This window comes from Phyllostomus discolor, chromosome 1 (genome assembly GCF_004126475.2).
Source record: "Phyllostomus discolor isolate MPI-MPIP mPhyDis1 chromosome 1, mPhyDis1.pri.v3, whole genome shotgun sequence".
Classification (NCBI taxonomy): Eukaryota; Metazoa; Chordata; class Mammalia; order Chiroptera; family Phyllostomidae; genus Phyllostomus; species Phyllostomus discolor.
The window spans coordinates 155,501,565-155,522,980 of record NC_040903.2 but is presented as its reverse complement, the minus strand read 5'-3'; the positions used below and the strand labels follow the sequence as shown (position 1 = coordinate 155,522,980).

General features: G+C 54.3%; 1 protein-coding gene across 1 annotated transcript in view; it reads left to right on the top strand.

The window, feature by feature from the left end:
- Positions 1-20,831, top strand: part of EHD4 (EH domain containing 4) — a 70,563-nt gene extending 49,732 nt beyond the window's left edge. Inside the window, 4 exon segments of the mRNA XM_028507069.2 lie at positions 3,431-3,819; positions 3,821-3,844; positions 12,947-13,111; positions 19,838-20,831. Coding sequence (XP_028362870.1) covers positions 3,431-3,819; positions 3,821-3,844; positions 12,947-13,111; positions 19,838-20,374 — 1,115 coding nt within the window. The 3' untranslated portion in view covers positions 20,375-20,831.
- The last annotated feature ends 585 nt before the right edge of the window (positions 20,832-21,416 follow it).

Genomic DNA, 21,416 nt, shown 5'->3' with positions numbered 1-21,416 from the left:
CTAGGGAAGGGCTGGGAGTCTAAGTTTTAGCAGGCCCCCTCCTTGATTCTGATAAGACTACACTTTGAAAATCAGCAGTCTCTAAGTCCTTGTGAGTCACTGTTTTCCTTCTGCCTTTATTCAAGCAGACTAAATATCATAAATTAAATCTTTTCTTAAAAATCAGCCAGAACTTTTCGGTAGATAAGTACTTGGTGGTGTCCATCTCATATCATGAAGATGGAAGAATTGGGCAGAACCATGCAGCCTTAAAAGAAGGACGTTCTGACAACGTGCCCCAGCGTGGACGCACCTGGAGGACCTCACACTGACGTGAAGTCACAGCAGTCACAGAAAGGTGAACACCGCACAGACTTCCAGTCTGGGAGGACGAAAAGGGCTCTGGGGACGGCCGGTGAGGACGGCTTCACAACCACGTGAAAGTACTTGATGCCACTGAGGGGTGATAAAAACTGTGGAGGGGAGGGGGTGTTGAGTAAACCAGCCCTCCCAGCTTGGATAAGTCCCTGGGGTACTCTGAAACGCCGGTGATTCCTTCACCCTTGACTGCATTGCCCGATGTCTGGCCAGTGACCCTTCTACACCTGCGCGTGACGAGCACCACCCCACCTACCTGTGCTACTTAAACCCTAGTAAGCTCTCCTTGTTACCGTAAAACAAGAAAATGTGTACGTGCAGCCGCTCCTCCAGACAAGCAATGGGCTCACGCACAGCAAACCTACATCTGACAGCTCGGTGCCCAGTGACTTCTTGTTGCCCCGAAGCATTGGAATGAAGCATTTTAAAAAGACTTTAAAATATACAACTATTAGGAACCCAAATTTAAGGTAAAGCTTAAACACATGTGGTGCTGTCAGGCCAACCCCTGAACCCAGGTGGCCCTCGGGGGCAAAGAAGCGTGTCTGCACGGCCGGACCTGCGTGCGCCCCAGTGGGGACAGTTACAGGAGTGACAAGTTTCCTTCGGCTCTGATTGTCAGAAGCCTCCAGAACCCAGAAATATTTAAAAGTGGAAAAAATTATTTACCAATCATGGTTCTTGGTAGCAAACCAAAGAGGCCGATTCTGGCTGACTTACGCAGAAAAGGAATATTCCAGAAGATAAGGTCATTCACAGAGTTAGTGAGAAGGTTGGAGAAGTAGGCTGAGAAAGTAGGTTAGGAAGCCGCCACTATGAATAAAGTCTCATTCCCCACCCCCGTGTCTGCTCACTCCCTCCAAGTCTGCAGCCCACTGCGGTGGAAGGCGCTGACTGTCTGATTTGAGATCACCTGCACCCCCACCTGCAGCTTCTTGGGCCCATGAGGACCCCCCCGCCCCAACAGGAAGGGCGTTCAGCAAAGTGCAACTCGCACCTATTCCACTGTGCTCCCGACCCAGGTTTTCTTTAACCTGTTTCTGAACCTTCAGTTCCTGATGCTTGTCGCAAAGGAGACCAAGCGAGGGAATGTTTGGGTCAGAGAGAGGTCAGTCCTCACCACAGGAGAAGCCAGCTCCCAGGCAGGTGCTCCTGGAGGGCGACTCCGAGGTGTCTCCTGGGGAGGTCTCCTTCCCCTCCCGAGGATCTGCTCCCGGGACCTGGGCTCTGGCCCACATGTTGGTCTCAAGTGACAGAACCACTTTCTCCTTCCTCGGGAGACAGTTTGTTCTGGCCTCACAGGGACAGAACTGCGAGTGAAATCTGGACTCTGAATCTGTACATGCCACCGAGTGACCCTTTCCATGGGCCTGTGCTTTTCCTCTGCTCTAAACTGCAGCCGACAGCGGTGAAGGTGCACGGGGCCCACTGCCTGAGAACCACCTGGTCTGCTGCCCCCAGGGAGTCAGGGCGGGAGGCAGGACGGAGCCGCGAGGGCGGAGAGCAGGCCCACACGTGCGGGGACGGGCACGGGGGCTCCAGCATGGCTGAACATGGTGGATTTTTTCATTAAAAAAGTGTCTGTGTCCTGTTTGCTCATTCAACTGCTCCTGTTACACTTGCCCTTCAAATTTCACGGAGACCTGAGCGCACGGACCCCTGCGTTTCCTTCTGGTCGACCACTGTGCTCCGGACGCTTGCTCGGCCCCCTCAGCCCCGCCCTCCCGGTATGCCGCGTGGGCGTTAGCATTTTCGTGTCTGAGCTGTAGTTTGTCGCCATTGGGCATCGCTTTGCTTTACAGCATTTCCCTGAACGTCAGTTACCACACTGTGCATGTCCTTTTAAAGCTGATTTTTTTACTCACCAATTTTTTGGAGTTTGGCTTGTTTTGCCAAGTGAAAATCTAGTTCATCCTCAGTGCCATATGGTGCTTTGCTATATATATAAATAAATCCAGACTCAAACTTTTTAAAGAATCTGAAGCAAACAAGGCTCAGTGTCAAAATGTATTCAAGTTACCTGATGAGTGTATCAACATTCATGATGGATACACTCCAGACTTTCAGGCAGTGGGAAGTTTTCAAAATCTAAAACAACACCCACAAGCACTACAGCAGGGGTCAGCAGGGTGCCCTCGAGCTCGGACCGGGCTGCCTCGAGACTCTGCTTCCGCGGCTACCGGCAATCAGGCCGAGATTAAAAATGAGCCTTGTGCGGCTGGCCTCCTCTTGTTTGCTTTTCGGGGCGCTGCTCCCTAGGGAAATGCCTGAAGTCTCCACCGCAGGCTGAGAGGAGTGTTGATTTAACAGCATGATTTGAAGCGTATTGGTATGCGGCCAAAACAAACTAAACACAATCTGTGGTGGGCCAAGGCGTGTTAAAAAAGAAATTGGCAAGAGACCATTTCACAGAATGACTGTGAGACCAAATTTTTAAAAATATTTACAACATCCTTAAGATATAATAGTCCAAATGATAAATATCGGTCACATTTGCAGCCAGCCCAACCTTTGACCTCCTTAACACTCTTAAAAACTTTGGTTTAGAGAAGGCAATTCTGCTTTTGTTGTGCTCACTGGAGACCCAGTGGGATTGCAAGTGGCCTCCAGGTTTCCTTCCTTCTCCATCTCTGATGCTTTCAGAAAAGCGAGACTCCGATAGAAGTAAGGGCTTTTGACCAATGATGGCCCATGGTTTCATAGAGCCGCCGATTAACTTGTCCATCGACCCAAAGAGCAGTGCTAGGTGGAATACGAGACCTGTGAGGACCAAACGAGATTACAGATACAGAAGTAAGCAATGTCCAAGGTGACCGTGAGCCCCTTTCTAGTCTCTGTTTCTTCCCACAGAGGGACTCCTGGGAACCCCTGCATTAACTCAGATGCACCCAGTCCAGAGGACCCCATTTGAAGTGATTTTTCAGGTCACAAGGCTCCCACGGCCTCCAGCGTGGAGACAGGCTATCTCTGCAGCTGCAGCCACTGGAGAACCAGCGAATCCCGGACTCCCGTTACGCTGCGTGCCTCCCACACGCAGCAGTGGCTGTGCTGACCCGCCCCTCTCTCCACCTAGGGTACGACTTCTGCCAGGTCCTGCAGTGGTTCGCTGAGCGGGTCGACAGGATCATCCTGCTCTTCGATGCTCACAAACTGGACATCTCGGACGAGTTCTCGGAGGCCATCAAGGCCTTCCGGGGCCAGGACGACAAGATCCGCGTGGTGCTGAACAAGGCCGACCAAGTGGACACACAGCAGCTGATGCGCGTCTATGGGGCCCTCATGTGGTCCCTGGGCAAGGTCATCAACACGCCCGAGGTGCTGCGGGTCTACATCGGCTCCTTCTGGGCACAGCCCCTGCAGAACACGGACAACCGCAGGCTCTTCGAGGCCGAGGCCCAGGACCTCTTCAGGGACATACAGAGCCTGCCCCAGAAGGCGGCGGTGCGCAAGCTCAACGACCTCAATCAAGCGAGCGCGGCTGGCCAAGGTAAGCCAGCACACGCCCGAGGGTAGAAGGCTCAGGCAGGGGACACTTCCCACGCTCTCCCCTCTAAGAGAAAGGGGTGGGGGCACCCCGTCCCTGGAGACTGAGGGGACGGAACTTCCACGGGTCAGAAGAGAGCCCGTGTCCTCGGGATCACACATCCCGGTTTAGATTCTGGCTGCGAGCGCTTTGACCCTGGGCAAATGGCTGAACCTTCCCAAACCCTGTTTCTAATCCGTAAAATGAAGCTAAGAGCACCTCACAGGGTGCTTGTGGGGGGTCAGGTGGCAGGGCTGGCAGAGCACTCAGTGTGGTGCCTGGTGCGGGGCAGGGATCAGTGCGCTTTCTGCCTGGAAGCTACTGTTAAGTTAGGACAGAGATTTTCAACCTTTTTCACCTCATGGCACATGTAAACTAATTACTAAAGCTCTGCGGCACACCAAAAAATATATTTTTTGCCAATCTGACAACAAAAAAATTGGTGTGATTTTGATTTATTCACACCGTTGGCTATTGTTGTGTTGGCTGTTGTCATTTTTAATTTGACAGTCTGAGGGAGAAGAGGTCAGTACCCCTGACTACACAGTCAGGTACTGCATGTTTTAATATTCTCGTGGCACACGGCTGAAAATCACTGGGTTAGGACAATGGGAATGTGAGCAGTGGGGCTGCAGAGAGGTGGCGTGGGTGGGGCTAGTGCAGTGCTGAGAGGCCACCACTAGTGACCCTGTGCCTGTGACACAGAACCTGGTGTCACTGCCGGGACCCGGAGGAACCCAGAAGGAAGGTTGGCTGTGCCTACCCTACCTGATTGCCAGGTCACGCCCTCCCTGTCCCCACTCTTGGCTGTGGCCTGTGAGCAGGTGAACGGTGGCTCCGGGCCCCCCAGTCACTGAGCCTGTCCGCAGCCCCAGGAGGGTTGCTCACCTGTCGGGGTGAGTGGCAGTCCGCTGACGGCCCTCAAATAGTAAGCAGAGTCATTTTTGTCACGTCTCTGAGGAGAGAAGAGCATGCAGCCTCTCTAAGAAAAAGATAGGAAAAGTTCTTTTAGAAATATGTGCACATTTCATAACACCATTGTCCTCTAGTGCTGAAAGTGCCTCCAGAGTTCTAGTCCAGTGGTCGGTCATCGGAAGCACCCAGGAGCGTTAACCAGCGTAAACTCCCAGACCCTGCGCCAGAGCTTCTGCTGTTGGGTGCAGTGCGGGGGTGGTGCAGGGGGTGTAAAGCTACCCGGGTGATTCTGATGGGCAGCTGGGTTTAGGAACCAGAGGTCCGTCCTGATTCCCTAATCTCCCTGATTTCACAAGGGTGAGGCACGGTAAGTGGTCTTTCCGGGGTCACCTAATCCCTTAGGGACAAAGCCAGGACTAACAGACAGCCCTCCTGGCTCTTACTCTAGCCTTCTGCTGTGGCCTCGTCACTTCAGCTAAAAGCAGTCCACAGGCCTGCCTCTCTCAGCCCGCTGGCACCCTGGTCAGGGGGCAAGGTCAGCTCACTTCCCCTCGTCTCCTGGGGCCAAAGAACCATGCCCCTCCCACCCCTCTGGCTGCACACTGTGCGGCTTCTGGTCTGGCTTTGGGGCCCAGCATTCCCCGGCTACTGCCTCATTCGGCCAGCACTCGCTCAACACCCCTGGGCCAGTGCTGGAGAGCCTCATCAGGTCAGGGAGGGTGGCACCAAACCTGTTACAGTTGGCGAGCTGCGTGCCCTTGGGGTGAGGACACTGTGCTCTGAGGAGGGAAGGCAGGCAGGCTGCACGGAGGTCGACCAGCCTTGCGACACCACCTCCTCGCCCCTCAGCAGCCTCTCTTCTCGCAGATGTGCTCACTCACCAGCAGCATCTCCCCTGGGTCAAAGAGAGGCCTCACTGGCTGCCGCGCTTCAAGTACACAAGCACCTCCATCAGCTCTCGTCATCCCTGCCCAACCCCACCCCACCCCCATGCGTGCTTACACGCTCCTCCTGGATCGCTCAGCCAGTCTGCAGTCTCTGGTGCCCATGAGTCATTGCTGTGCACCCTTTCTTCCTGCCACAAGCCGCTTCCTTTCTGGAGCCACAGCCACGTTTATCCCGGCTCTGCCAGGCGGTGTGCGAACCAGTTTGTCAGGCCCCTTACTTGCAGCTCTCCTGAAATGATGTGTCTCTCCTGCTTGTCCTGACCTACTGCTCGGTGGCAGGAAGTCTGATTTTGCCCATTTAGTGACCCGGTGGCATGTGGTATTTCTTTTCTCCAGCTGATACAGCGGAACTTAACCTTCAGGGTTCACAATACCCCACATTATCTTACAACCAAGGCTGGTGAATCATGTCACATAGCCTTTGCAGATTTTAAGATCTTCTGGAACTACTTTTAAATGCACACAGACATATTTAATTTACCAGTTATTGTTGAGAGTCCAGTGACTGAAGACGCAGCTGTATTCAGGCATAGGAAGAAATAAAGAGCCAAGGGTTCACGCACTGGGAGTGCCAAGGGCATGGGACTTTCTGCCACCCTTGCGCACCGGGCCCTCTGAATGGGCCGGCATGGCCTGGGTCCCGAGAGGCAGAGAATACTGCTCCCGACAGACTCGGGAATAATGGAGGCCCTTGTATGCATGGGGGCAGGGGGGCGGTCAATTTGCTGAGCTTACTTCTAGGAAAAAAGCTTGTCTTTTTTTTAAATTCCTGAGAATAGTGCTGGCTTGTTCCTTTTCACAAACATGCTTAAAGGACAGAAGTTCCAGCCCGACTTCTGAGGGCCTGTGTGCTCCCGGGGAAGGGGAGCCCAGCGCAGTGCCCTTCGATGCCGTCTCACACCGTCGGCAGTGTCACAGCCGCTGTGAACTCACTGCTGCTGAGATGGATACGGAGTCACCTGAGCTTTTCCCTTTACTGTATTTATTTCTTAATAATGCTCTTCGATTTTGGTGCAGTAATCTTTACTTCTCTTGATCCAGTTTTCCTTTTGCAAGTCAACCCTTTCCAAGAGTCTGCCATATTCCTGAAGCATCCTGGTCTGTGGCACCGTGTTATTTTGTGTGAGCCAGTCAGCAGCTCACAGAGCTGGGCGCCAGCTTCATTTCTCTCACAAGGGAGCTGGAGCTCAGAAAGGGGGAGCAACCTGCCCAAGGCTTCACAGCCCGTACGTCACAAAATTTCAAACCTCAGTCGGTCCAGCCCCTGAGGGCCAGAGTGGACAGCATCTATCGCTCCTTCCTGCGTGTGCCTCTGCTCTCTGCATCAGTCTGCCGTTCTTTTTATTCTACAAAATTCTCTATCCACAGAAACCCTACAAAGTTTAGAGGTTTCTTGAGCTGACAGTTTAAAAACCTGTGAAGGGTATTATGTTTTCAGATGTCACCTAGGAGGTGTCAGATCTGAGCCAGGGTATGGACTATGCCTATTTATAGGACATCATAAGCAGGCAGAACTCACAGCCCATCCAGAAGTAAAACAAGTGGGTTGACTCCCTGCCAGTGCTGCATTAATCAAACCCTCGGCGTCATAAAGATGACACTTTAATCATCGACAAATGTCACTCTTACCATAGAGCTCTTAAAATTTAATGATTTCATGACTTTTTCTATTTATGGATTGTTCCACAGCTCTGCACTTCAGACAACAAGAAACCTGTGGGGTGGGTCTGGGTTAGCCCCAAAGAGCACGTCCCCCGGTGTCGTCCCCCGGTGTCGGCAGGCCTCGCTCTCTGAAGAGAGCTCCCAATCGGGTGCCAGTCAGGGTTCGTTTCGTGATTCTTTAAAGTAAGCTATTTGGGGAAAGACCCAAAAACTGTTCTTTTATAGAAAGAAAATATAATTTAGTTGTACTTGGCTATAATTCAAATAGCCAAATTAAAGAAATGGTAGCATTTTATGGGATAAATGCACAAAAGTAAACATTGAGGCCAGTTCACTGTCAGAGTTCACCCTTTATAAATGCATTGCCCAAGAATAGGAAAGGTTCCCCACCCGTGTGGAGGTCTTTGCTCAACAAAAAATGAGTCAACATGCGAGGCAGGAACAACTGAAAATGAGAAGGAAAAGGAGAGGTCAGTGATTTGGGGGATTCATTGTCTTCTGTGGCATTTAGTTTCATCTTCAAAACGTGTTCTCTTCTTGGCCACACGTAACGTTCGGACTCCAGCGGAGCAGCGAGGCCCTGGTGCGCCAGAGCCCTTCTGCAGTGGGGGGCGAGGGCGAATCCGCCCTGGGGCTTTTCAAAATAGCTCAGTTGGCAGCCCCGAGCTGCTGTGGACGTGTGTGTCTGCTTGAGCCCGGGTCGGGAAGCCTGTCTTTGAAGGTCAACCTCAGATGACTGGGTGGGTCCCCTCAAGCCCCCTTTAAGCTGTTCAGAACCACATGGCCGTCAGCGCCAGCTGTGACGTCAACAGAACAACAAACTCGCCCAAGTCCTGCTTCTCTCTGCCTCCCCCAGTCTCACACTCTACAACCCCATGGGTGCGTCTGTGGGTCTTCATGAATCGAATTTCTGTGTCATCGTAAGTCCACCCCTCCAAAGGGAGGACACTGCAGAATGTGCCGACCCCTGATGGTGAGTGCTGTTCGCCGCGTTCCAGCTGGGCCTATGAGGACGCAGACGTGTTAACCAGGCTGTGTTAAGGCCGCAGAGCGTAGAATCACGTTTTCCCAGACTGACTTCCCCCAGACTGCTCCCCAGCATCCAAATTTCATGAGCACTGGGTGCTTCTAGCACCCACTGCCGGGCTGCCCTCCAGGCCCTAGTGCGGGTATGTCCAGTGTCGCTCTGAGTACCTGCTTCTCGGTCCTGGGAGTAAACAAACACTTGCCACGGGACACCGATAAAGAGGTGGTGGCAGAGCCTGTATGTGAACTGTCAGTTCACATCCATCCAGGGGGGGACATCTCTTCCTGCTCATCGAGTTTGTGGCCCGGAGAAAAACGGACACTTGGGGCCTTTCCAGTTTTACACATGGAGTGGGCGAAGTGGACAAGATGGGAATGTTTAAAAAGCCCCAAGGTGCAAAGTCCTTCACTTGAAGGAATGAATCACTTGGGACTCAAATTCATCATATTACTGTCCAAGTATGGAGAGGTTATTAACTATTCAGTAAGGACTAAATAGCCACAAGTCTGCTCTGACATTATTCCTCTAGCCATTGGTCTTTGACCACTAGTCAATAAAGTGTGACATTTTTACTCCTCTTTCTAGTGGACATAGCGCATTCAAATCCCTGTTCTCTCGATAATAACCTTACCCGTGAGGTAAGAGTTGTAATTTCCAAACTACAAACGAGCAGCTGAGGCCCGGGGGTCAACAGCCCTCCCCGAGTTGCTCAGTGAGTGGGCAGAGGTGGCAGACCTGACCCTGGCCTTCCAGGGCCTGGTCCCCTCCTGCCTCCCCCTCTTCTCCCTCTCCCCCCTTCTCTTTCCTGTTTCTCTTCTCAGTGAGTTTTCTCTCATTATGAAGAACAAAAGGTGTCAGACTGTTCCCACCCCCTTCCACTGGACCAGCGCCTGGTCTGGCCCTCCATCCGTGTTTATTTGGAGCGACACCTTTGACCCATAAGGGCTTTTGTTGACAAGGACTGGGGACTTCAGGCAGCCCAGCTGCCCCCTCTGTTTCCCGGGAGTCCTTGAAAATGACAAGGTGCCGTCCTGCCAGAAGATTGCAGTCTTCACCCACGTCGTGTTCAGTGTTGAGTGTCATGATGTGCCCCTCTTTGTGTGTGTGGGGGGGGGGGGGGCCAGGGGCGGGGCAGGGAGCAAGCGGCCTTCCAAAGCTTCCCTTGCAGTTGGGAACAGTCAGAAGCCAACCCTCAGCATTTTCCTCAGTTATCTATAGGATGCAGTTCGTTTTGAATTTCAGATTCCCCACAACTTCTGTAAGGTTTTCATTCATTCCCACAGAAAGCCACAGAAAGCAGTTCTGTGAGGACAGGGCTGAGGCAGTTCAATAGTAGTGTCCACACCCCCTAACTCGCTGTGTGACCTTGAGTAAGTAGTATCAATTTCCTGGAACCAGATGGTCACTTACACACAGGGGGTCCCATCGATAAGCTTCTTTTTTAAAAAGATTTTATTTTATTATTTATTTTTAGAGGAGAAGGGAGGGAGAAAGAAGGAGAAACATCAATGTGTGGTTGCCTCTCGAGCACCCCCTACTGGGGACCTGGCCTACAACCCAAGTACATGCCCTGACTGGGAATCGAACTGGTGACCCTTTTGTTAAAAGGCTGGCACTCAACCACTGAGCCACACCAGCCAGGCCTGATAAACTTCTTAGAGGCAAGGCCCATTCTTGGAATCTGACCCTGCATTATTGTCTCAGGATGCTCAGGGAAGGGCAGGAGGGCGGTGGCCATGCAGAAACAGCACAATTGGAAACTTCCACAAACCAGCCAGTGGAGCTTCCTGGAAGTGGAGGCAGAGGCTGAAAGCATGAGTAGGTCACCATCGGGCAGGTGGGGGGAGGAGGAAGGAGTCAAGAACTGACAGAAAAATTGCCCAGTTATGACAGGACCCTGGAGGCCTGGTATCCAAAGGTGGCTCATTATTCAGCAGCTTTGGTCATCAGCCACCGAACACCATGAGGGCTGAGGTCAAGGAGCAGGAGCCAGGCAGTGGGTGGAGCGCTGTGGTAGGTGCACATCAGCTGCAGTTTGGCCCGGGTGGAGCAGGCCCCTGGGTACCAGGAGGTGCTCAGGAACAGGGTGCCAACCCTAGGGGGCCAGGGCTGGGTGGGGTGTCAGCCTTCCCTGAGCAGAGGCCTGGAAGCTCTGAGGTACTCCAGCAGCAGATAGTGAGGGGGTCTTAGGGATCCCTACAGGGGCCTGGCAGCTGCCCCAGGCCTGAGCTAATTGGGCAGGGGTGGGGGTGGGAATTAGGGGTTGGTAAGAAGCCCTGGTAGATGGGAGACTGAGCAGCTATGGAACTTCCTGCTTCAGCTGGGGCTGGCTCCAGAGCGGGTCCGGTCTGGGCATGAGAGGGAGCTATATCCACAGGTTTAGCCCAGAGGTTCCAGGAGGCCAAGGAATGATGCAAGAACCCCTGGTGGGCAGCTGGTTCTCCCTGATTAAATATGACAGTCCCTCCAAGCCCTTCAGGCCTGCACAGGGACCTCCCCAGGCCCATCCAAACCCAGTCAGGCAGCACCATCCAAGGCAGGGAAATGACCAGTCTTACCACTTAGTCATCACGGCCTCAGGAATGTAGTTAAAGTCCATCACTCTAAAGGATTCCCAAACTTTTGGCTTCTCTATCTCAGAGAATCGTGTAAATATTGTAAGTTGTTTTAACTTGAAAAACAAGTGAGTAAGCAAGTATACTGGTGACAGAAGGCTTAGAATCAATTCCCAGCCGGTGCGGGGAGCAGTCGCCAGGCAGTGCCCTGTGTGCTGACTGAACGACCCAGGCGGGGATGGAAGAGCCGGCGCGTCCCGTGTGCGCATGCGCCGCACTGCCGTCCGCACTCACTCCGGCGCCCAGTGCCAGGAGAGCGGCCTAGTTGTGCCGGCGAGGGCGGGGTTGGGGGGGGGCCTCGGAGCCCAGGCGCCCTCTGCAGCACTGCAGGCCCTGTCTGCGTAGCCCCTTCATTTAATTTCCATTCTTCCACAAGGTTACAGTAGGCGTCTGTTTTCTTTCATAGGATTTTCCATAGCTACATAGTCATTTTCGTTTTGTAACCACTGCTCTGTTTTTCATCCTTCCTTATTTTAGTTATTTTCTTGACTTCTAAATCACTCAGTAGAATTCTCCATACACAAAGAGAGCTTCTGTAATGAACACTTCTCAATGTCCTAACGTTGGAAAACCACTGGAAGGGTGGAACGTTAAGGAAGGTGGGGACACAGGCCAAGCAGGGCTCACCCCCTGCCCCCACCCCGCCCCCCGGGTTCTGGTCGGGCCTGCCGCCCCCTTGTGGTCCGGGTTTCTGGAGCTTCCCCCAAGTGTCCTGGGGGTCCCTCTCCCTGTGCAAGCTTCTGCTATCCGGCCTGGGCCCAGGCCGCTGGTCCTGTGCAGAGGTGACTTCAGTGCCACCGGTGGAGACAACCGTTAGGAAGTTGCGGGAATCCTCACGTCACCGCTCACTGGGCCCACGCTTTTGCCCAGTCAGCCGTGCACAGCAGCCCCAGCTTCGTTTCCTGCTGCTCCCGGGCACTTGCCCCGATGAAACTCCTGCTGGGTCTCCCGACTAATCACCAGAACTAAGATCTTTCCCACCCAGGCCCCACCCATCCCCTCACTCCCTACAGACACAGAACAGCCACTCAGGCACAGCTGAACTGTCACCACAGGGGACTTCCCCAAGTCCTGGCCCTCCTCCGGGATGCCGTGCAGGACGGTTCCGGGAAACCTGTGCAACTCCGTCTCGCCCCCACCCCACCCCATCCAGGCGTCGTCAGCCCACCTGGAGAGCAGGGAGCCAAGGGCCTCGCTCCTGCCTCTCTGCTCTTCCAGAATCACCGTCCGCACAGCATTAGGATGACGGAGTTGTTAGAAAGCCTCCGTCAGCTCCTAGCTCCGAAAGCAGAGTCAAAACACACTTGATCTCCCCCCACCAAGCCTGTGCGGCAGTCTCACACTTGGCGCTGCCCCAGGGGTGCCCCAGCCTGCTACCTCCCACATCCATCCATGCCCTTTCCCCCCTCCCCCACACCCCACCTGTTCTTTACGGCCCCACTCAGACGGCGCCTCTTCCCTGGGTCTGACCTCCTGCCACCCTCATCTACCACACTCCACACCCCAGGGTCTTGTCCCAGCTCTTTCCCCTCCTGACCCTCAATGGTGGGGTTTTCTCTGCTCACTTTTTCTGAGGGGTCTCACCCACCCTGTGGCTCTGGCCCCACCCTTACTCCAGCCCTCAAACCCGTCCCCAGACTAGCTCTCTCCCAAGCTCTGGTCCTCCCTTCCAGCTACCCTGAGACTGCTCTCCCTCGACACCTCATACACTCTGCATTCTGCGTGTCCAGGGCCAGGCTTGTCTTTCCCCCACCACCTCCCCAGGCCTGGCCCCTCCTGTGCCCAGGACCACGGCTCCACAGGGGCGCCTGTTGTGTGTCTTGATGCATATAAGATGCCGTCTTGTTTGTCCTTCTGTGGCACTTGTAAACAGCACATCCTCACTGACATACCCCCTCAGGTTCACGCCTACATCATCAGCTACCTGAAGAAGGAGATGCCGAGCGTTTTTGGAAAGGAAAACAAGAAAAGAGAGCTGATCAGCCGGTTGCCAGAAATCTACATTCAGCTGCAGCGAGAGTACCAGATTTCTGCAGGGGACTTCCCGGAGGTCAAGGCGATGCAGGTACTGAGCCCATCCTGGCGGCATGGAGGGGGCAGGCAGGCATGGCCACCTCATCCGGCTGGTCGCTGGGCACACCTGGTCTCCTGGTTTAGGATGGAGGGGAATGCAATGGATTCGCCTTCCTGATGGTGACCCTTAAGAACGGGCTGCTCTGACTGACACCGAAGTCACTGCCTCCTGTAACATGTAAACGAAAGGGATTACATCTCGCAAAGTTAATTAAGCTTACATGAAAAAAAAACTATATAAGCCATCCTCTCAGGCTCTGTTAGCAATTGTTTCGTCATTGAGGTGACACCTGTGTTTTAGAATCCCAGAGCCTGAGGGGAACCAGGGCTGGCTGTCCAGGAGGTCACCCCGGCCGCCTCCTCAGGCCGGCCCTGCCCAGGACCGCCCTGTGCTGTGGGATCCTGTGCTCAGGCGGCGGCGCTGCTGCAGGCTTGGGCCAGTCGGAGGCCACGGGCTCTGCGGGCGGGGCGAGACTTCACTAGACACAGCGAGAGGTGCCCACTGAGGACTTTGCTTAAAGGACCCTGTTGGGCAGCCTTTGGCCAGATTTTAGGTCTCCCTGAGTTATGTGTGGGCAGCCCCAGATGAGCCCGAGTAGGTGCTGTGTTTGGCTGCCCCGGCCTGACCAGCGTGACCACCACTGCAGGTGGATGAACATATGTAGATGAACATATCGACGCTGACCATAGCCTTCCAAGTTAGGCAGACAGGTCCTCCCACTGCACGAGAAAATGGTCCTCCCAGAGCCGGACTGACCATCTGCTTGCCCAGTGCAGGGCCCGTCTACACTGGAGCCACAGTGCTTCAGAAGGCAGGAGACACACACTGAGATGGCTGCAGCCAATACCGTGGATGGGGAGTCAGGCCGGGCGAGGAGAGCCCACGTCGCCCGCTCTGACTGCCTCCTGTTTCCTCACGTCTGATAGACACAGGGGCTCCTAGAAATGTGTCTCCACCAGGAAGCAGCCAACTCCACAAGCGAGATGAGAACTGGGGGGCCCACTGCGGGGCAGACTGGAGCTTCAAGCCCCACCCTGTGGGAAGGCCCTGTCCTGCCTGGGGGTCGCTGCCCTGCAGGAATGCGGGGCTGGAAATCTGTGAAGTCCCCTGGTTTTCACATTTTGGCTCAAACTTCCAGAGAATACTACGTAAGCCAAACAGAGGACACCCGCATACTGGCTGCACCTGGGGCCGCAGAGGAAGACAGTGCTGACGTGAGAGGGCAGTTTAAAATAGCACAGCCAGCCCCTTGGGCCTGTGAGCTGCCTGCTGGCCTTGGGGGGCAGGTGGGTAGGTAGATAGGAGGCAGGCACCAACAGGCAGCAGGAGGGGCAATGTCGATCCTGAGGCTTTTTCCAGACGTAAACTTCACATACAGTGAAAGGGGAGTGGGTCACACTTGGGGTTGCAGGATGGGGCCCAGGCTGCCTGCATCTGGCCACGGTGACGTAGCCGGCTTCAGGGTAAGCACAGAAACAGGTGTGTTCTTCTGTGAATGAAATAAGTATCCCTGTACTCAGAAGATGAATTGGGTTTTGTTTTTTTCTGGTCACAAGATGGCTAATTTGAGGGGCCTCTTGGAGCGTCTCCCTGAGCAGGCTCTACTTTCATGCCCCTGGTTTATGCCCTGCATTCCATGGCCAAGGTGAGAGACAGCTGTTTCCTGCCTCCCCTCAGAAACTGTCAAAGGGAAATTGGTTTCTTGACGGAACTGAAAATTGTGCATGCTGTGGCTTAACGGGGCTTCCGTGGCTTGTTAACCTACCGAGACTGCCACTGTGCCCCACCCACCAGAAAGTGCAGCTCCCAAGACCTGAGGCTCCGCTGCGCCCTGTGGGGGGCTGCCGCAGGCCTCCCTCCAGGGCCTCCGCACCATCCCCCAGGGCTCTCCCGTAGCAGAGGGGTGCAGCGTGACCAGAGCTGCTGCTGACCACGTTAGCTGGGGCCTGGCCGGGGCAGAAGGACAGTCCCTGGAGGAGAGAACAAGGGAGCCCTGTGCCCCTCACTGCGGGTCTCAGGAGCAGGCACAGCCCCACTCGCCGGACGATGCTGGGAAGACCCGAACCTTCACCAAGAACCCAGTGGGTCAGGCCCCATGCAGGGCGCCTCAGCACCTTCAATGGGCACCTGAATGCCCTAGCAGTGGGATCCAGGGGTCCCACGTGACAGGTGCCCCATTCACCTGTGTTCACTTATTCATTCACCCAAAAAACATGAATTAAGCCTACCGAGGCCAGGCGCTGTTCTGGGCCTCGGACAAGTCAACGAACAGAAATGAACTAATGGCAAAATGAACTTTGCCTCTGTGGCACAGGTGGCAAGCACAAGGCCTGCGGGCCCAGTCCAGCCCTCCACCGTGTTTTATCTGCCCGGCACCTTGTTTCTACCCGGCATCAGTGCCGAGCTCCTTGCCCCTAGTTAAGGAGCAGTTACATTTATACAGTCCTAAAACTACATTCTGCCCTTTGAAGGTGACTTCGAGGCTGATGTGGCCCCTGGTGAAAATGAGTCTGACACCCCCGCCCTATGGGGTGTACGTGGTGGATTATGGTCTTTGCCACCATGACGGTGGTTGGTGGTGAAATTTTGGCAGCAAAGCTGATTGTTGGGTCGTGTGCTCCTCGTTACCGCACAGGTGCCATGGTGCTCCAGTGTTGCCGATCACTGCACTCGTTGCCTGTGAGGAGGGGCTTGCTTCCTCACAGAGCTGGGACGCGTGGGGCCAATGGCCGTGCCCTGTTGCTGCCACGCCCCGGCACCTCAGTGAATATGTTTTGAATGAGTCATTGTTACATCAGTGTATGTTTCTGTCTATGGAAGTCCAAGCCTATAGAAAAAAATTTTAAGAGTTTGAGCCAAAAAACTGAGGACCAGCCAGAAGCAAAATCTTCAAAGGACTGAGAAAATATGCCAAAGAATGGCAGTTTTACAATTCTTTTAATGCATTTAGAACCAAAGGAGAAAAATGTGAGGGAAGTTACATGAAATCCATCCTGGTAGGTTAAGGAGACAGGAGAAAGCAAAGCAGGGCAATCTCGAGGACAGGATAGAAAGTGAAATAGACATGTACTAGTCTCACATCGGCAGGTGCAGGATGCGGAATGTTCACAGCACACACAGACAGCCTGGGGCAGCAAGACGGCAGTGAGTTTCCTGGAGTCCTCCTCCAGTGAGGTTGTGGCTCCTCCGAGGGGTCTAGAAAAGACAGTTACTGGCGTTCCAAGGGTATATTGTCCCCGTACACAAAAATGATGGACAGGGCTCACCTAAAGCACAAAATTAATTTTTTAAAGGAATCTGCAGGGCAGGCCGGGAATGTGACTACGCAGTAGACACCCTGTGTGGGTCCTCCTGGCCACTGAGCGGGTCGGGTCTGCTACACAGGCCCTCCTTTCCGTTCACGCATGATCACAGCGGGCTCTGGGGCCGTGACCTTCTCAGACCCTGGCCCAGCCCTGGTCCTGACTCTCACGGGGCTTGTAGACCAGCAGCTTGCAGAGCAAAGCCTGGAAGCTGGAAGAGGCTTCTTGCTCGGGGAACTGGCAGGGCCCTGACCACAACACCCCGTCCCTGCAGGGACTCCCCAGGGTACGGTGTGCTTACAGTCACCTGACCCTTCAGGCTAGTGTGCTGTCACCCAGGAGTTTTGGGGGAGGCGGGTCTTGGTGTGGGTCAGGACCTCTGTCATCACTGAGTCTGCTGAGCATGTGACACCCTCTATAACACAGGCATTTGACCTCACTTCACCTGCGTCTGGGACGGGGTGGGGCTTAAGCATGGCAATGATTTATCATGACCATGACCTTTGCACCTCTTAGGGTCACTCAGAGAGCTTGCCCATGCCAGCTCGAAGTCTCTGTTCTCCCTGTGCTCTCAGACCACCCTGGTCTGGCTGACTCAGCCTTGGTGAGTCAAGGGTATTTTAAAGGCTTTTGCCTGGTGCTGGGAGATACCTGTGACCTGCTGGTAAGAATCCCTGCATCCACCCTGCCCTTTTGGGGTGGAGTCTGATTTGCCACACTGACGTGTCCCTACTGGAAAACAAGGAGAACACTAGCAAGGCCTCCTTTGTTGCTGACTCAGTCGTCAGCCTAGGAGAATTTGGCCCCCGTAGCGGAGGAGTGGGCAGCATTTCAACAGCAGAGGGCAGCAGAGCCACCCCCATCTGCTCAGACCCTCCCTGAACTTGAAAATTACTCTATGTTGGGAGTGAGCAAGGGACAGCCCCTGGAGACTGGGCTGGGACCTGACCTTTGAGTCTTGTCCCAGGTTGGTGGCTTTGACGGCTGCAGTTGTTGATGGGTAGGTCTTTAAATTCTCCAGTGTACATTCAGTCCATGAAAAAGGTATCTGTTTTGGAGCCGCCCTGGTGGCGGGTGGGGCTGGCAGGGGTTTACTTGTGCCCCCTACTCCCTGCACAGTCCTGGGGTGCGGGGCAGTGCAGGTGGGTGTGCAAGGTTCACTTCCTCGGTGCCCTCCAGGGCAGGACCGACTGCGACAGCTGCTTCCTGCCCACCCCACAAACATGTGGCCGTCTCCCCTGGCTGCTGCCCAGAGTTTGGCAGTCTGGGTCCACGTCCCCTGCAGGAGGGGGAAAGTGTGGGCGGACACCACCCTCGTTTGTTGGCCTGGCCAGACACAGGGGCCCTGTGTGCACCCAGCACCTGGGCTCGTTCGAGAGGAAATCGAGTGGGTGCCCCGGCCTGGTCGTGTGGGCTGCCTGCTTCCCGCCTCCCAGGCCTTCTCGGTCGCCTTGGCTGACCAGGACTGTTTGATGCTACTGTTGGGGCGACACGCAGGTGTCCAGGGTCCGTCTGTGAGGATAAAGGAATGCGTTTTAGAAGCCAGCCTGCACTGCCCTGCTGCTCCGGGCCCAAGTGCGGCCGCACACAGAGGTCAGCCCGGCCCAGCCCAGCGAGGCCTAACAGCAGCAGAGGTGGCAGCTACGAAGAGTGTGGGAGATGCCTCTCTAGACACGAGGTTGGGCTGTTTAACTTTCAGTTCCGTCCCCTCTGCCGCTGGAAGCTAAAGGCTCCACATCTAAATGCACAGCATAGATGTCTGCCCTGCCGCTGTGCCCCAGACGCCGCCTTCCCCACAGGAAACAACCCGAACATCCCACTGTGTGGGGCGAGGCGAACGACAGCGGCGTACCTGCAAGTGCAGTACTGTGCAGCTGTTGGGAATAACATCATGTACCAGCCGGTCCCCGGGTTCGGTGCAGGCCTGGCGAAGCTGGAAGGGCTGCCCCAGAACAGAGCGGCTCTGCAGAGGTGGAGCAGTGGGATTGTCTTGTTGTTGTCGTTGGTTGGTTGGTCTTAGGGTTTTGTTTTTGATTTTTGGTTTTAGTGCCTGACATTCAAGGAAGTGTCTGTCAAAACACTAGCTGAATACAGACCAAGGAACAGATTTCAGTGAATACAGTCTTTGCAAAAAATAGTTTGGGGAAGTCACTAAAAAAAAGAATGAGCTTGTATAAAAATTAATATCACGGAAAGATATAATACATTATTTCTTTTAAATGCAGGTTGTTAAGCAGTGTGGCCTTCTTTCAGCTAAAGCTTGTGTGTGTGTCTGTGTGTGTCTCTAGAAATGGCTAGAAATGTATGCCCCAAAATATTAGCAGGCTATTGCTGGGTAGTGGGATCATAAATGATTTTAATTTTTTATTTTTGTTTACTGTATTTTTTCCAAAAATTTTTCAAGTAGAAGTGTGATATTTACAATAGCACAAAGCTTCCTTTCTTCGTAACTGCCCACCATGTAGCTTCTGCCCCAGACAGTCAGATCTGAGGGGTGCGTGAACCTCTTTTCCTTGAGAGTCTCCCTGTCTCGTCTCCTGAAAATTACACCCCAGGCCCTCCAGAGTTGTCCCAACTGCCATGCCTGGAATTTTCTGCATTTATTTGACAAAACTGCTGTTGAAGACATTTTTCGCTAGATCCCAAGGCCCCTCATAAAAGCCCCAGGGAACTCTCACACTGCAGGGCAAGGCCACGACTGCGATGAACAGGGGTGTCTGCCCTCGGACGCCCAGGGGTGTGACCCCTCCCCCGGCCCCGGCCCAGCCGGCAGCTGAGGAACAGCAACTGTTCCTTCCGTGGTTGTCTGATATGCTCATTCCCTCTTCTCCCTTCCAGTTACTCGGCTTTTCCTTTTCTGGTGAGATCTATTTCATGTTAACATTTTCACTGTCAGCTAAGTCAGCCCTTTTTTGAAAGGAGACAGAAACAAAAATACTTGTGTCCTTCCTCCATTGCAACATGGGCTCCCAGAGGGATAGGTTGTGGCTGTTCCCATTTATGTCCCTGGGCCTGAAAACAGGGCCTGGCACATGGCAACGGCCAGTAACTGTTGGATGGATGGATGAAGGATGGATGGATGGATGAAGGATGGGTAGATTGATGGAGGGTAAAATACTGACTCTAGAGAACTAAAAAAGAAGGTGTCAGGGCGAGGACAGGTTGTCTTCAAGCATTAAGCAGTTGCTGTTGGTCGTACAGCCACCAGCAGAGATGAGCTCCGTCCCATGCATCCGTTTCTCATTCCAAAAGCCACTCCTGTGTCTGGCGAGTTCTGGGAGGGAAGCTCTGGAACAGCCGGGTATGGAGTGGAGTGTCTGCTTCGAGGGGAAATTCTGTCCCTCAGCTACCCCTGCCCCTGTCTGCTTCCTGAAAAGAGGGTGTGTGACCATGTCTGTGGTTTCTCCTTTTGCAGGAGCAGCTCGAGAACTATGACTTCACCAAATTCCACTCGCTGAAGCCCAAGCTGATCGAGGCCGTGGACAACATGCTGACCAACAAGATCTCGTCCCTGATGAGCCTCATCAGCCAGGAGGAGCTGAACATGCCCACACAGCTGGTGCAGGGCGGCGCCTTCGACGGCACCGCCGAGGGCCCCTTCAACCAGGGCTACGGGGAGGGCGCCAAGGAGGGCGCCGACGAGGAGGAGTGGGTTGTGGCCAAAGACAAGCCCGTCTACGACGAGCTCTTCTACACTCTGTCGCCCATCAATGGCAAGATATCGGGCGTCAATGCCAAGAAGGAGATGGTGACCTCCAAACTGCCCAACAGCGTCCTGGGCAAGATCTGGAAGCTGGCCGACTGCGACTGCGACGGCATGCTGGACGAGGAGGAGTTCGCGCTGGCCAAGCACCTCATCAAGATCAAGCTGGACGGCTACGAGCTGCCCAACAGCCTGCCCCCCCACCTGGTGCCCCCCTCGCACAGGAAGTCCTTCCAGAAGGCTGACTGAGGGGCCGGCTGCCCACAGGGCAGGTGCTGTGGGGTGCAAGTCCCGGGGCTTGGGCCAAGGCACTTGCTGTCACTGACTTACCGAGTGACCCTGGGCAAGGCACCGCCCTTTCTGTGCCTCAGTTTCCCCATCTGTAAAATGGACATTAGATGAGGTCTTTTCACCCCTAAAATTCCCTGAGTTTTTATTAAAATATTGGAGGAGGGCAGATAAGGAGATGGTAGGGTGGAGAAGTAAGAGAAATTGACCAAAGAGTGCTCAGAAGCCTGCAGAGTTGCCAGCGCAGAGGCGGGCTGCCTGGAGTCCCAGGAGCTCGGGGTGAGCCTGGGGGTGCCGCTGCGGCAGGAGGCTGCTGGGCTTCCCTGGACTGCACACTGTCACGAACCTGTTTGTCCCTCAGGGCACCCTGAGGGAGCAGAGATGATGTTATTTATTTTGTTTCCTGCTATATTTAGAGTGAAAAAAAATACAGTAGAGAGAGTTTCTGTTCTCTCCAAACTGTCTACCAAAGAGAAGGCGGTGGCTGCCCCACATGTGAGAGAGAGCTGCACGGTGTCTGCACGCCCGCCTGGGCCTCCTGCAGGCTGAGCAGAGCAGCTGGCCACATAGAGCCCCCTCCCTCCCTGCCCCGCCCCTCCCAGTCCCACCCTGCCCCACCCCACTGCCACCCCACGGTCTTCCTGGCAAAGCTGTGTGCGGTTAGAAATTGGGAATTAATAATTTTATTAGCCTTGGCAAGATTTCTAGTGTTCATTTCAAGTCGTGTTGCTGTCTGAAGATTATCTTTTCTCACTGGTATGTCCAATAATTTGTGCAAAGTCTATTGATTGTACTGAAACTACAGTGAGGAAAGGAGGTGGTTCTCCCCAGCTGTCACTCAGACCTGCTACCTGTCCCCAAGGGGCCTCGGCCAGTGGCAGGATCTAAACCCAGCGAAGGCCTGTCCCGGTGGGCGCCGTTCCCTGGGCCTGTGGACATGGAGGGGGTGCGGGTCCAGCCTGCCCTGCGTTATCATGTGATAGTCAGTCCACAAGCGTTAGAC